This window comes from Momordica charantia (genome assembly GCF_013281855.1).
Source record: "Momordica charantia cultivar OHB3-1 chromosome 4 unlocalized genomic scaffold, Mcharantia_2.0 BLBB01000004.1, whole genome shotgun sequence".
In the NCBI taxonomy this organism is placed as follows: Eukaryota; Viridiplantae; Streptophyta; class Magnoliopsida; order Cucurbitales; family Cucurbitaceae; genus Momordica; species Momordica charantia.
In genome coordinates this window covers 18,461,692-18,475,786 of record NW_028275162.1, presented here as the reverse complement: position 1 = coordinate 18,475,786, position 14,095 = coordinate 18,461,692, and the positions used below count along the sequence as shown (strand labels likewise).

The 14,095-nt window shown below is 37.6% G+C and overlaps 1 protein-coding gene across 1 annotated transcript; it reads right to left on the bottom strand.

Moving 5' to 3' along the window:
- Positions 1 to 3,622: 3,622 nt before the first annotated feature.
- Positions 3,623 to 10,472, bottom strand: LOC148211971 (uncharacterized). Its single transcript, XM_088122967.1, has 7 exons — positions 10,294 to 10,472; positions 6,508 to 6,847; positions 6,042 to 6,182; positions 5,419 to 5,954; positions 5,100 to 5,122; positions 4,633 to 4,966; positions 3,623 to 4,232 (listed from the first exon to the last, which is right to left on the bottom strand). Exons 1-7 carry the CDS (start codon positions 10,470 to 10,472, stop codon positions 3,623 to 3,625), a joined length of 2,163 nt encoding a protein of 720 aa, XP_087979093.1.
- Between the last annotated feature and the right edge of the window lie 3,623 nt (positions 10,473 to 14,095).

The following is a 14,095-nucleotide window of genomic DNA, read 5'->3' as shown; positions in this document are numbered from 1 at the left end:
CGGCCTACAATACAATATTCTTTATTATCCATGCTCTGTAGGTTATTCCATCAACATTGCATCAAGTTCTAAAGTATCCAACTCCTGATGCAGCTGGTATAATTCGAAGAGAGCAGAAAGCTTCACGTGTGTGTTATGATGCTGCTCTCAAAGGCTCAGTCATCTATGTTGCACTTAGAAGGCCAACCTTGAAGAAACTATATATGCACCAAACCATGAAACTTCAGTAGAGGAATTGGAGCTTGTTCCCCTACTTACTCCTACAAGGTAGGTCAGCATCAGCACTGAGCTAAGGGGCCATCAACTTCCTCCGAGTTTATTTATGTCTTTGTTTGGTCCAATGAAGATATGCAAAGCATGGATCCAAAGGTCATGGTGCACTGCCTCAACATCAACTCATCATTCTGACCTGTCAAGCAAAATAGAAGACTTATAAATAAAGAGACGAGTGATGTAATTGTTGAGGAAGTTAACAAATTGTTCCAAGCTAAATACATAAAAAAAAGTTATCTACCCCAATGGCTATCTAACGTAGTGCTAGTAAAAAAAATCTAATCGAAAATGGATAATATGTGTGGACTATACAAACTTACACAAAGCATACCCAAAAGATTGTTTTCCACTTTCGAGAATTGAACAGCTTGTAGATGTCATCATGGGCACGAGCTTTTGACCTTCATGGATACATACTTTGGCTACAACAAGATTATAATGCTTGTTCTAGACCAAGAACATACCTCATTCATAACTGAGCAAGGTTTGTATTGCTACAAAGTCATACTATTTGGCCTTAGGAATGCGAATGCAACCTACCAGCGAATGGTAAACAAGATGTTTGCCAAGCAGCTCGATCGCAACATGGAAGTCTATTTCGATGACATGCTTGTGAGGAGCAAGTAGTCAAGGTCGCACTTGGCCGACCTTACAGAAACGTTATAGGTCTTACGCGAATTTCAAACGAATCTCAATCTAGTAAAATGTGTGTTTGAAGTTTCTTCCGACACATGGTGAACCATCGTAGAATTTAGGCTAAACCTGAAAAGATCCAAGCTATTCTAGACATGGAAGCCTCGAAGAATTTAAAGCAACTTCAATGCTTGAACTGTAGAATAGTTGCACTCAACCATTTTGTTGTCAAGGTCTACTTATAAGTGTTTGTCTTTCTTCAAGATTCTGCGCAAGAAAGGTTCATTTGAGTGGACGGTTGATTTCCAAGAGGCCTCTAATCAACTTAAAAGTTACTTAAGCTTTGTTGGCCAAACCCATTCCAGGTGACAAGCTCCTCTTATACCTAGTAGACTCTAAGATTCTTGTAAGCTTCACTCTGATTAAGCAAGACCATGGCCACCAGAGTCTTATATACTACATTAGCAAGACCATGACAGAAGCTGAGTCCAGATATTCTTCAATAGAGAAGTTGGCTCTAGCACTCATTATTGTAACCTAGCGTCTGTGTTCTTACTTCCAAGCTCATCTAATGACAATGCTAACCAATCTCCATCTGAGACAGATCTTCCATAAACTTGGGACATCTGGTTAGCTAATGAAATGGGCAATAGGGCTCAGTGAGTATGATATCACTTTTGAGCCACGAATAGCACTGAAGGGGCAGGTTGGCGTTAACTTAATAGTAGAACTTACACCCCCCATAAGCTCGAACCCTAAAGCTCTTTATCAGTGGAATATGTTCATTGATGGTTCCTCTAATGATAAAGGGTGTGAGGTAGGTGTTTTCTTGCTCGCACGCACCAGATGGGATGTGCTTTGAATACGTTATGCTCTTCAATTTTCACACTTGGAACAATGAAGAAGAATGAGCCCTTTTGGTCAGATTGCGCATGGCTAAAGGACTAGGACCGACCAGCATTCTAATCTATAGTGATTCTTAACTTATTGTGAATTAGATTACCGAGGAGTATCAAACCAATGATATCTACATGGAGAAATACCTGAGTAACACGAGAGTATTTCTTGCTCAGTTTAAAGAATACCTCATCAAGTAGATACCCATATCAAAAAAATACTAATGCATACACTTTATGTAAGTTAGCCTCAGCCTATGACATCGACCCTGCCGAGTCAGTCCTAACAGAAATTATTGATGCACCGTCCATATTGGAGCTCACCTCATGGACATAAAAGCTGAATCAGCTTCTTGAATGGATCCTGTAAAGGAATGCATCCAATGCAATGTACCAACAGATCGGACAAAAGCAAGAAAACTTTGCAGAAAAGCAACTCAGTACATTCTCAAAGCAGGAACACTTTACAAGTGCGGTTTCTCCTTTACCTTTGCCAAGGTGTTTGGATCCGGAAGAATCGGACTATGTAATGAGAGAAATCCACGAAGAGGTTGATGGAAACCATTCAGGGGCCAGTTCCTTGGTGGATAAAATCGTGCGGTAGGGCTATTATTAGCCGAGCTTGAACGAGGACGCAAAACAGATTATCAAATTTTGCAACAACTGCCCGCGGTTTGTCAACACAATCCATCAATCTGCCGAGCTGCTCACTCCCATAAAATGTTTGTGGTCATTTTCACAATGGGGGATCGAACTTATTGGAACATTCCTTATAGGTAAGGACATACCATGTATGTTGTGGTTGCAGTGGACTATGTCATGAAGTATGCTGAGGTAGAGCCTTTAGCCACAATATCCAAGTTTGGATCATGAACTTTATATGGACGGACATAGTATTCCTAGGAACTTTATTTGGACGAACATAATATGCCCAGGTGGGGTCGGCACCGAGGCATCGTGTTGGCCTCGGCGCTGGGTACTCTTTTGGCATGGGCTGGTTCGTTATGTCATGGGCTAGTCTCCCCTAGTCGATGATCTCGGGCTTCAAACTCTTGTCTCGTTACTGGTCGTTTTTGTTCTCTATAACAATGGCCCTCATTCTCAAAGCATAAGACGAATAACTGTGTCAAGATATTTGTTTTTAAAGTACCTCGCTTGTCATTACCACGAGATCATTCTATAACATAGCCTAACTCGTATGTATATCAATGGCCAATTATGTCAAGGTTTCTAACACACAGAGCTTCTACCAAAAGCTTTTGATCCAATTTTGGATTTTAGCTGCTTGGTTCCTACTACTGGTTTTGTGCCTTGAGCTTGTCGATACTACCTCATGAATTGGAAGTTTTTCCAATTTTCGATGGTCATGATCAGGTCTCCTGAGCCTGGTTTTATTCTCATCTGAGTTTAAACCATTTATTTTTGGACTTGGGATCTAACTTTAACAGAACTAATGTTGAAACCTTTGGATTTCTAACTTGTTTGGCTTTTTATGCCAAATAGTTTTATATCCTGTATTTTTCTACTTTATTTTTTACCATACTAAACCGTTACTGGCTTTTTACCTTTCTGGCTTGCTTCTAGATTTGTCCCAATTTTGAGTGTCTTGATTGGTCGTAGATATGTAGATATTTACATATAATGCCCATGGCCCCCTGCTTGAGAAGTTTATTTCAAAATGAACATAAAAACTCAAGTATCACGTCGAATGTCAGAGACTTTATTACTAGGAAGTTCGTCATGTCGAAGATTTAGTTACAATAACTTTAGTTGGCCAAAATAATGGAAAAACATAAAATGTTTAAAACCAATGTGTTGAACTAGTGGTAGTATCTTTTGAGATGCTGAGCGTGCCATGGGTGTACTAAGGTCTTCTCCCGTTGGTCTTCTAAAGCATAAATGCATGTTAGAACCACTTTAGTGACTTTGTATGGGCCCTCCCATGTTGGCCCGAACACCTCGCTAGTTGAATCTTTGGTATTAGGCATGATCTTTCTTAACACTAGATTACCTTCTTTAAAGTCACGTTTCTTAACCTTCGAGTTGTAATATCGGGCTATTTGATTTTTGTATTCAGTCGTCCGTAGTTGTGTTGTTTCTCGATGCTCTTCTAATAGGCCAAGGTTGACCTGCACGGACTCATTGTTGTCGAGTAGACTGAACTGCTCTACCCTTGGGGAAGGGAGACCAATTTCTACTGGCACTACTGCTTCAGAGCCAAATGATAGCAAAAACGGTGTTTCTCCCGTCGAAGTACAAGGTGTTGTTCTGTAGGCCCATAATGCATTGGGAAGTTCTTTTTCCCATAACCCTTTAAGCTTTTCTAATCTAGTATTCAGAGTTCTTTTGATGATTTTGTTGACTGCTTCAACCTGCCCATTAGTTTGCAGATGTGCTGACGAGGAACAGATGTGCTTAATGCCCAACTCCCTGCAAAATTCTTGAAATGCAACATTGTCAAACTGCTTCCCATTATCACTAATAATGGTGTAGGGTATTCCAAAGCGGCAAATTATGTTCTTCCAGATAAAGTCGGTGCCTTTTTCTCAGTAATTGTAGCTAGGGCTTTGGCTTCGGTCCATTTAGTAAAATAGTCGACTGTCACCACTGCAATTTGGTCTTGCCTTTTCCTAATGGGAGGGGTTCTATTAGGTCTATTCCCCACTGAGCAAGGGGCCAAGGACTCATTATGCTTGTTAGAGGCTCTGGCGGTTTCCTAGGTACTGTTGCAAACCATTGGCATTTGTCGCATTTTTTAGTGAATTGCTTTGTGTCATTTAGCATGGTCGGCCAGTAGTACCCTTGTCAAACTATCTTGTGACTTAGGGACCGTGCTCCAGAATGGTTCCCACAAACACCCTCATGTATCTCTCTCATGACGTAGTTAGCTTCGTCGGGTGCTAGACATTTTATAAGCGGTAACGAGTAGCCTCTCTTGTACAGATTGTCGCCTTTAAGCACATATCTGGCTGTTCGTAGTTGTAGTTGCTGGGTCTCTATCTTTTCAGTAGGCAGGATCTCGTCTCTCAAATATTTGATCAAAGAGCTCATCCAGCTTTCTTCTGGTTGCCCTTGTTCGTCGATATCCATTGCTTCCTGAGCCTGTATGCTTGGCTGGGGCAGAATCTCGACTGGTACAGTTCTTCCTAGGTCGGTTTCATAAGCTGCAGCCAGTCAAGCTAACGCATTTGCATTGACGTTTTGATTACGTGGAATTTGTCGAATCTCATATTTTGAGAAGTGGTCAAGCTGGTCTTTTATTTGAGAAAGGTATTTTGTCATTCGCTGTTCTCTAGCCTGGAACTCCTCTTTCATCTGACCTAAAATCAGTTATGAATCACTGAGTATCAGTATGTTCCTGAGTCCAATGTGTCTGGCCACTTTTAGTCCAGCTAGCAGAGCTTCATACTCGACTTCGTTGTTGGATGCATGGAAACTGAACCTTAGTGCATATTCGACTCTCTCTCTATCTAGAGAGACCAGTAGAAGTCATGCCCCGCATCCTAGAAAATTTGAGGACCCATCTACGTAGAGTGTCCAAGGCTGCTCTTCCTCAACCAATTGTGGGTCGATACTATATACTTGAGGTTCTGTTGGTATTAATTCTGTTATGAACCCTGCCACAGCCTGCCCTTTCATGGCAGTTCTTGGCTTATAGTGAATGTCGTACTCGCTCAGCTCCACATCCCACTTCACCAATCGCCCAGAAGTGTCTGTCCTTTGCAAAATCTGTCGTAAGGAAAAGTTGGTGAAGACAGTTATTCTGTGAGCTTGGAAATATGGACGTACTCTTCGAGCCGAAGTAACCAGTGCTAATGCCAATTTCTCCATTTGCGAGTATCTAAGCTCTGCATCTACCATTGCTTTGCTTGTGTAGTAGATTGGAGAATGTCGTCCATCTTTTTCTTTTATCAACGCGGAACTCACTGCAGTGTCGGATACAGCTAAGTATAAGTAGAGTTCATCACCCACAATCGACTTTGAGAGGAGTGGGGTTGTCTCTAGGTATTGTTTTAGCTCCTTAAAAGCAGTCTCATACTCTTCTGTCCATTCAAATTGTTCTTTCTTCCTCGGGATTTTGAAGAATGGCAGGCATTTGTCAGTTGAACAACTAACAAATCTGTTGAGTGCTGCTGTCCTTCCATTGAGTCCCTGTAGTTACTTTAGATTTCTGGATGGATCCATCTCCAGAACAGCTTTGATCTTATCTGGATTGGCTTTGATTCCCCTTTGGTGTACCAAAAATCCCAGGAACTTGCCTGAGGTCACTCCAAACATGCATTTGGTAGGATTCAGCTTCATCTTGTACTTTCGCAAAACATCGAATGTTTCTGCCAAATCATCATCGTGTCGCTTGTTCTTTTGACTTGTATAAGTAGACTTCCATGTTTTTGCCGATTAAGGCTGCAAACATCTAATTCACCATTCGTTGGTAGGTCGCACCTGGATTCTTCAATCTGAACGGCATCACCGTGTAGCAATACAAACCTCGACTCGTGACAAAAGAGGTTTTCTCCTGATCTGACAAATGCATCTTGATTTAATTATATCCGGAGTAGGCGTCCATGAAACTCAATCTTTCATGTCCTGCAGTGGCATCAACCAGTTGATCTATTCACGGCAAGGGAAAAGAATCCTTTTAACAGGCCTTATTTAGGTCTGTGAAATCGATGCACATTATCTGTTTGCCATTTGGCTTTTTTACCAGTACTATGTTGGATATCCACTTGGAATAATGTACTTCCCGAATGAAGCCTGCTTTCAGTAGCTCTTCCACCTGCTCAGCTATAATCTCATTCCTTTCTTGGTTGAACGCGCGACGCTTCTGTTTCACGGGCTTACAGCTCTCGTCGACGTTGAGTCGATGTACCATGACTCCCCGATCGATTCCCGGCATGTCCTCATGTGACCATGCGAACACGTCAACATTGCTTCTGAGGAAGTTTATAAGGTTCTCTCTCTCATCCTTCCCCAATTTGGTTCCAATGTTGACTCGTCGATCATCGGCTGTCAGAGGGACAGATTCTACCTCAGCCGGTTCTCCCCTGTCAAGGGTGGTCGAATTAAGTTGATGACTAGGGCTCGGTCTTGCCTCACCCGAGTGGTCGGTCGCTTCATTCAGGCTCGAAGCCGGTTCTCCCTTGTCAAGGGTGGTTGGATTAAGTCGATGATCAGGGCTCGGTCTCGCCTCACCCGAGTGGTCGGCTGCTTCATTTAGGCTCTTCTTTTCGTAACACTATTGGCTCTCACTAGGATTCATGTCGTCTTGCTCCACTCTACATGCCTCAGATCAGGATTTCACCTCGGATCGAATTTCGTTTCGACTAAGCTTGCTTTGATGTATCGTTCCCCACAGACGGCGCCAATTGTTGATGTGTGGATTTCGACCCTTCGGTTTTCCTCCTCGCACACACCTAACTCGATGATACGGGAACTGATACCTGCAAAACCAAACCGATCTAAACCGGTGTGACCTTAGTCACACGAACTCTGATGTCTAAGTTAGCAAAGGGGAGCTTGAGAAATAGTGAGTTTCAAGTAAGTTACTTGCCTCCTTAGGGTTAGTCTGCGCTGCTACTTATAGCAGCGAGGGTGGTTCCAGAACCTTCTGTTAGTCGAGTTCTAATTCGGAGTTGCAAGCCCCAACAATTGTTAATCAACAGACTAGGGGGATGTTGGACTCGGCCCCGAACAGGTGTGTTTAACCCGTTGACGTTAGATCCGAGCGGAGGAAGTCGAATTGTACCTTGGCCTGAAGGCTAAGATGAGAAGCTGGTGCCTCGGCGCCGAGGTGGGGTCGGCGCCATGTCGTCTTTTGTCATGGGCCGGTCCTTTATGTCACGGGCCGGTCTCCCCTAGTTGATGATCTCGGGCTTCAAACTCTTGTCTCGTTTCGGGTCGTTTTCGTTCTCTATAACAGTTTATAACCTTATGTTTCAATATTTTGTAATGATACATTTTTTTGTTGGCAAATGTTAAAATTGACCAATAATAAATTTACCTGACATGATACTTAGTGAGTTAGTAGAAATTCATGAGAAATTATACCACTTCTTAGAGGAAATTTCTAATTCGTACTCCACATTTAAAAAGTAAAGCATTTTTAAAATGTCAGATTGATTTATTTGTTGTTATTATTATTATTGTTATTTTTTGAAATAGATGATTATCTAAAAAGTGTCTTTAAAGTGATTGACCTAAAATAACTCCAAAGTATATAGTAAGGATAAATAAGGATGTGTTTGGTAATGATTTTAACATAGCTACAATAACTTTTACAAATGTCAGAATCACTATCATTTTAAAATAATATGTTTGACAATAATTCTCAAGTGATTTTGAAAAAATTCAAAATCAATTTAAGTGATTCATCATCAATGACTGAAGAAGTGATTCTCATGTGATGTTTGGTCAAAAATTTAATAAGAAATTAGTTTTTAAAATGATAGTTAATTTGTCTTTCTATTTCACCTTATTTTTACCTTAAATTTTGAGATTTTTTTGCCTAAAATTTTGTTCACTCTCTAATTTTATTTATCTTTAATTTTTTTATTCTCACTGACTAAAATTTTAGTTCCACCTCACTATATTCATCTCTCTCAAATTTTTGTCTCTCACCCTCTAAAATTTCTCTCTCTGAGATTTTTGTTCCTAACTTTTCTCTCTTTAAAACTTTTGTCAAATTATCGCTTTAAACTTCAAATATTAATAATTCAAAATCACTTGAAAAATTGTAACCAAATATTAAAATAATTATATAAAAATCACTTCCACAAAATCAATGATAAATTATCATTAAAACTCTTTAGTTAAAATCAGTCGTTCTAAAATTATTTCCAAACAAACTATTTGTGATTAGTAAAATCACTTTTGAATCCCTGCAACAAAGTAAACTTGTTACTAAACACACTTTTAAAAGAATGTATCTAGATACAAAATTAAAAGTATATTATAAAATATATTTAACTAAAAAGGTATGTCAAATTCATCTTTTAAGTATCATATCACGTAAACTTATCATTACATATTTTAATATTAACTAAGGAGATATAATTGAAAAATGACGCAAATAATAAAGTAAAACCTTTCAATAGTGTTTAAAAAAAGTTATGCAAATAGGTATTTATTTGAAACATCTTAGCGCTAAAATATATATTTAACTTATTCTAAGCCGGCAAAAACCTCAAACATATCTACGACAACATACTTTAATTGACAAGGAAACTCATAGATAGATGACTACCATGATTTGAACTAATTCTCTCTGAGTCCTTTACTATTTACATTGGTCACTGGTGTTCATTAACCATTTGAACCATCCTACGATGATAATCAAGCATAATAATCATAATAAAACAAAACAAAACAAAACAAAATGACCGCAAAAGAGTCCTTAGCTTTTCACTCTTTGAAATACATTTGAAACTCTAGGTAAATTTCTAAAAATAAAAAACAATTTTGAGAACAAATAAAATTTTATTTTTAGTATAACGGGAGAGAGGGATTGACAATCTTTATAAACCTTAATCCCTACCTCGTATTGGCTCTTAGAAAACATCTCACTATTCGTTCAATTGTAAATTACAGAGCAATGAAGGTTTACATATAAACCTGCATGATATCTAAAATCAAAATCCTTGTACCAACATAAAATTTCCCTTTTTTTGTTTTTTATCATCACAACATTCAATAACTAGAGATTAAATTAAAACGTTAAAGCAAAAGATTATAACCATCTCATCCCAACCCAACTGAACTATAATCGAAATTATAGTTCAATAATTTGTGTAAGAGATTAAAAAAAAAAGTGAACTGAAAAATCTGACAATGTGGTTCCAAAATTATTGAAAGCCACTAAAGCAAAAGAACAGAGATTATAGCTGGGAAACCACCAAAAGCAACTTTCAACACCACTGCCCAAAAGGCCTCCCTTTTCTTTTTCCATGGCAGAGCAGAGGACAAACAAAATTACTCGTACAAAAAATGTACATCAATTATAAAACCCAATTAAAAAAAAAAACAATTTACGTACTCCCTCTCTCTTTTCTTTCTAATAAAATAAAAAAAAGACACGATTCTCTGATTGCAAATCACATATCTCTGCCATTCTTCTTCTTCTTTCATCTTTCTTCTTCTTCTTCTTTCGCTGCCAAAGGCCTCCAAAAGTGGTATTTCAGATTTTCTACTTTCTGTACAGATCATGAGCCCTCCATTTTTTGTTTACACCAACCCAACTTAAAAGTACCCAAATACCCCTCGGTTTTTTCCCAGTCAGTCACACCCGACGGACGAGTAGGAAAATGGGAGGGAAAAAACCGTGGCTATTTTGGGAAGAAAGAAAGAAAGAAAAATTCAACAACAAAAAAGCAAAAACAAAAAAAAAAAAGGAATTATTTTACTAGTTTAGTTGTGGAGGGGATCAGGGCAGCTGGGGACTGTTCGTTTGTCGTCTTGGAGCCCTTTTGAAGTGAAATTTCTTCCATTGAAGTACTTCCGGAGGAGCTTCTCCTTGCCGGCATCGCCCATTTCCTCTCGATTTCGGTTTTCCGGGAATGCTCTCGCGGCGGAGGCTTGGTGGCGGCGGTGGCAGAACACGACCCAGATGAAGAAAGCCGTAATCAAGAGAGAAGACAGAAGCCGCCGCCGTGGGGGAGTAGCGCCGCCGCACATTGCCGGAAAATTTACGGGAGAAGAAGAAATGCAAATTTTGTTCAGTGGGCGTTGGATTTGGTGGTAAATTTATAAATATGGGTTTGTTGGATAGAGATTTGCCAAAAAGGGGTTTGAATTTTAGGCTTCGATGCAGAGACTTATATGGGCAACGGGGGTTGACGCTTCACTGCTAGAGAGAGAAACAGGGGGAGAGAGAGAGAGAGAGAGAGGGAGAGAGGGCTGGCAGTGGCCCACGTGAAGCGAAGAAAATGGCAATAAAAGGGTCCCTCTCTAAGCCTATGTTTTGAGTTTTTAATGAAATAGAGGTCTATTTTGGTGTTTTGTTTTGATTAATTAACTATTTATTTAATTAAAAACATTTTCGATACTTAAATTCATTGTTATTTTATAATTATAATACTAATTCTGGTCCTTTTTTCATGTATAATTTTTATTGTTCACCATAAACGACAACATGTTTCAATTATTAATGACCTTGTGATTGCGAAGATTGGTCATAGTTTTTAATCTACACCTTCCACGTTCCAATTGGAATACCAAAAGCAACATGTTTCAGTTTCAGTATCAAATATTTACTTACAACATGTCCAAGTTAAGTTAGATTTATTAAAAAAATAATAATTATTATGTTAAAAGATTAAATTATCAAGATGAGTTAGGGTATAGATTAAAACACCTTACTGTTTTTTTAGAAGTCAGTGATGGATTTAGAAATTTTGTTAGGGAGATTTGTACAAATTTTTAGGTACAAGACTTGGGAACTTGAGTTTAAGAGGATGGGCTGGTATGCTAACATAAGATTTTAAAATTTTAAGTACATTATATGGTAATGATACTAAAATTTAGAGGGCTTGAACTCTCCGCTCCTGGTAGAAGTTGGAGGTATCCTCCGGATACAAAAAATTAAGATTAAATATAAAAATGCTGATCATTTCTATTGAAAAAAATACAAAAATTTGAAAGATAACTATTAAAGTGAATATATTAAATTATAATTTAATCACTAAACTTTTTGAGGACAATCCTCAAAATTTAGATGGCTTAATTATGTCATTGAAATTTGAATCAACAAAATATTGATATAACATATATCACATTAATCTTTCTAGCTATCTATCACAAATTGTGTAAAATTAATATAATAGACTTATACGTTGACAATACTAATTAAAAATTTTGACTAAAAAGAAAATAATCTAAAATTAAATGCGGTGCAATAAAGACTTTTTAAAATTTAAGGATTAAACAGAAATAGAACCTTCAAAGTTCATAAAGCTAAAGTACCCATCTTGAGTGGTTCATTGGTCCAAATGGACTAGGTTAATTAAAAGGGAATTGGTTCAAAGATTATGTATTTTCTAACACCAAATATTGTAGGGTCGGGCAGTTGCGTTGTGAGATTAGTTGAGGTGCGTGTAAGCTGACATTCGGTAAACACTGCTCCCACCCATGTTAGTTTTTAGAAAAGTTGCAATAACTATCTAAAGGCATAAATTTACAATTTAACAAAACAAAATGTGAGAAGAGGAGTATTAGAATATAAAAGGATGAAATTTTGAATACACATTAACCAAAATAGAAACATTTAAACTAGCCCGACTAAAACAAAATAAATGAAAATTAATTTGAAACAGAATGAATAACAAGATACTGAGAATCTTAATAGCTTGAAGGAGACTAATTTATTTTCCATTTGAAATATTACTAATAAGGTGAAGTTTCATTTTCACGGTCTAATGTGATCGACACCTGGTTTTGTATTAATGTTCATATTACAACAAAAAATAAAACCAGCCCCAATTCCTACGCGCCACCACAGCAATTGCCTTCCAAACACACGCGGTTGTACGCCACGCGGGACGACCACGCGTGGCCTGATCACCAGACTCCGTATTACAGATTAATTATTAATTTAATACAAATGTTTCAGGCCGAAGAGAGAGAAAAACACATGGGGAAGGCGCGGCGGAGAGAGGCAGCTCCGCCGTGATTCTCGCCGGTGTGTTCGCCGCAGCGTCAACAGTTGTCCAACTCGATCTGTGGGAGGCCACAAAATGGTAAAAAATTACACAAGTACGGTACTGTATTTCATTTCTTTTTCATTATCATTTTATCTTTATAAATAAAAATATGGGTAGATCCATATTATTTTTAGTATAACACTAATTGATCTGACATATAATCAATGAAAAGAATATTCATATTGTTGTAGTATTAAAAATTTTCTTTGAAATAGTATTTGTAAGGAACTATGTAAATATTTTCTTTTTTTTCCTTTAGTGTCAATCTCTTGCTTGTGACTTAGAAGAGCAGTCGGTTTGGTTTGGTTTGATTTGATTTTTTTCAATCAAAATTAATGTTTAATGAATCTATCACTTGGAAGAAAAGGAAATATCCCGACATCAAAAATAAATATTTTTTAGAAAACATTTTTTGAAATTGAACTGATCACCAAACTAAAAAGTGACAAATTGACCAATAGACTAACTATATAATTGAGTAGATCGACAATTTTTATTCATATTATGACAAATCTACTAACTTTTTAATTTTTAATTTAGTTCTTATATATTAAAAATTTTGGACATAGCGTTTGATGGATTTTAGAAGTATGAGAAAATGAGTAGTTTGAAAAAGTATTGTGTTTGTGCAAAGCTCTGCACAACGATACTTCACGAACCAAGCTCGAACCCGGTCTCCGGTCTCGACCTGAACGTTAGAGTGGACCTGCACAAGAGGGTAAACACTCCGACGCTTAAGTCAGTATAGATCGGATTCCGTATTTAGTTTGAGGTGAGATTCCATACCTGATCGTGAAATGAGGCCCTCTATTTATAGGTGGGGGATCCGACAGCACTCACGACCGGCGGTTACATGTTCTTTCCCACATCGGACCCGTGGTTCCGAGTAGGTCGATCCTCCCTCAGATCGGACTTAGGCATGTACACAGCCTTTTCCCCATGGGCGAATCCTGACCTCTTCGACAGGTTCGAGGTGGAGCTGGGAAATTTTAATTCTTAAACACCAATAAACGTCCTCCACGTGTCTCAGGTAATTTTATCCCCAAACATATTGCATGATGATTTTTTCCTAAACAGTAATTGGTATGATGCTATATGCAAAACAAGCAACTTAACAACATGGGTAGTTGAAAAATACAATGTACATTGTACATTCTAACTATGCCTTTTGAAATCGTCACCTTAAATTTGATACAATCTTATATATTAACCTTATTAACCTTAATTTTGATGATCATATATATTAATTGAGTCGTTTGATAATTATTTCGTTTTCTATTTTTTATTTTTTATTTTTGGTTTTTGAAAAATAGGCTTGTTTGATAATCAATGCAATTTTCTATTTTTAAAAACGTTTTTATAAATTCTAAATTCCAAACATAAAAAAAAAAGTTGTTTTTAGAAACATAGTTCTATTTTTCAAAATTTCATTATTTTTCTTTTTGGTCAATTTTTTTTCTGGAACATATTTCTCTCTAACAAATTTCTTTCTCGTTCTAAAATTTTTTGGAGACTAAATTTCACTCTCTAAAAAATTTATCTTTCTCTCTCAAATTTTCATCTATATAATATTTAATATTACTTCTTTTTCTAAAATTT

Excerpts from the sequence above, each read along its gene's own strand:
- LOC148211971 (XM_088122967.1), bottom strand. The coding sequence starts at position 10,472 with ATGTGCGGCGGCGCTACTCCCCCACGGCGGCGGCTTCTGTCTTCTCTC. Across the intron at positions 6,183-6,507 it reads GGATATCCAACATAGTACTG|TCTACTTATACAAGTCAAAA; the intron begins GTAAAAAAGCCA and ends AAAACATGGAAG. Across the intron at positions 5,123-5,418 it reads AAAGGGCAGGCTGTGGCAGG|GTCAGATGAAAGAGGAGTTC; the intron begins GTTCATAACAGA and ends AACTGATTTTAG.